The sequence below is a fragment of the Pteropus vampyrus genome, unplaced genomic scaffold (assembly GCF_000151845.1).
Source record: "Pteropus vampyrus isolate Shadow unplaced genomic scaffold, Pvam_2.0 Scaffold707, whole genome shotgun sequence".
Lineage (NCBI taxonomy): Eukaryota > Metazoa > Chordata > Mammalia > Chiroptera > Pteropodidae > Pteropus > Pteropus vampyrus.
The window spans coordinates 91,624-93,356 of NW_011889488.1; the positions used below are offsets into that span (position 1 = coordinate 91,624).

The following is a 1,733-nucleotide window of genomic DNA, read 5'->3' on the forward strand; positions in this document are numbered from 1 at the left end:
ACCCCCGCTCCTTCCTGCAGAAGCGGGATGAGCCCAGGGCAAGCAGGGGCCGCAGGGAGCAGGACAGCGTGGCGAGGAGCGAGCCGGCAGGCTGGGGGCTGAGACAGAGACGGCCAGTGTGGTTTAAAACAGGGTAGTACAAAACCAGTAAGTAAAATAGGTGGACAGTGAGCAAATAGGTCGATGACTGCAGGACAAGTAGGCCGCCTCGGTCCCACTCTGACACTGCTAGCGTTCTGGGGAGGAAGATTCTCAACTGTGGGGCTGTCTGTGCACTCTAGGGTGTCAGGCAGCGTCCCTGGCCGCTGTGGGTCACCAGCTGGCCGGAGCACTCCCCCGCCCCCGAGCTGTGTGTGCGAAATGTCACCGCAGCAGGCCTGAGACTACTTCCTCAGGAAGGCCCGCGCGCAAGGCGGGCCCTGGGCTGCAGTCTGGGAACCTGAATTTCGGGGCGTTCACGCCACTCCCTGATTGCTGAGAAGGGTTCCCTGTGCCTACCCTGTGACACGTCCGGCCTCCCTTCCGGGGGTCTGGCATTTCGGTACATGCTAGGCAGGAGGTGCCCACGGGACCGGTCTCTAAGAGAATCTCCCATCTAACATACATGAGTCTCCACTGGGCACCCCTAGAAGACAACGCTTTACCCAAATCCAGCGAGTCCCCCCACCTGGTTCCCTCTGGACTTTACTCTTCCCTGATTCTGCTGCAGACCCTTCCACTAGAAGAAACCACGCCCCCAAGGACTGCCTGCTAAGTCCTGAGTCCACACAGCACACCGCTGAACCACGGTGTGACACTGTAACCATCAAAATTGTCTCAACATTGCCAAACGTCCCCCAGAGAACACAAGGCTCTATCCACTCTTTAAGCTTTCATGAAAAGACAAGAAAAACTAAACACCAGAGCCTGCAGAGACAAGACAGTGATAAGTAACATACATCCCCGACAGGAACCTGAACCAGAGAGACGCCACCCCCGCCCTGAGCGAATCCCAGCGGCTCTGTGGGCTGGACGGGACGGACTGCTGTACCGACCGACGCCGACACCCTGATGTGGAGGCTGGGGGCCACTGTGCCAGTGTTCAGATCGGGGGGAACGACGAAGCAATGCAGAACCTTTTGAATAATCTGTGAATGGGGTGAAGAGAATACCAGAGTTCTTTGCACTACTCTGGTGACTTTCTTAAAAGTTCCAAATTATTTCAAAATAATTTTTAGAAATCATACTAACCGCAGTAATTGCTTGAATCCTCTCTGATAAGCTACACTTCATCAGGTTTGCTAACTTTTTATCAAGTGCTCACAGTGAGAAATTAAAGGCGACGGTGCTCCCTCTCAGAGCGGGAGGATGGCACCCCGTGATCTCCCCCCACCCTGTACAGTGCGGACTGAAACACGGCGGGGAGGCGGGCATACCCGCCCCTCTCCAACTACACTCGCCCCGAAAACAGGCTGAGTGGCGCTGGTTCCTGAGGAGCCACCTCCCCTTCACTGCCCTCACCTGACTTGGCGCCTACCCCATCACGAACTGCTTCGTCTGCATGTGACACACTCTCATCCTCAACAGACTCCCTGCGTCTCTCCCTCCCACTGAACTACGAATTATCCTTCCACCCTTCGGAACTCATTAGAGCCGCTTCCTCTACGAAGCCTCCGCTGTCCCTCCTGGGTGCTGCCAGGCCCCAGGGCACCCTGCGCAGCTCCCAGCACAGCACCCCCTGCACCCCGACAGCC

The 1,733-nt window shown here is 56.9% G+C and overlaps 1 protein-coding gene across 1 annotated transcript in view; it reads right to left on the reverse strand.

Moving 5' to 3' along the window:
• ICE1 (interactor of little elongation complex ELL subunit 1) overlaps window positions 1-1,733 on the reverse strand; it is a 57,809-nt gene that overhangs the window by 43,389 nt on the left and 12,687 nt on the right. Inside the window, exon 4 of the mRNA XM_023526108.1 lies at window positions 3-98. Coding sequence (XP_023381876.1) covers window positions 3-98 — 96 coding nt within the window. The remainder of the gene's footprint in view (window positions 1-2; window positions 99-1,733) is intronic.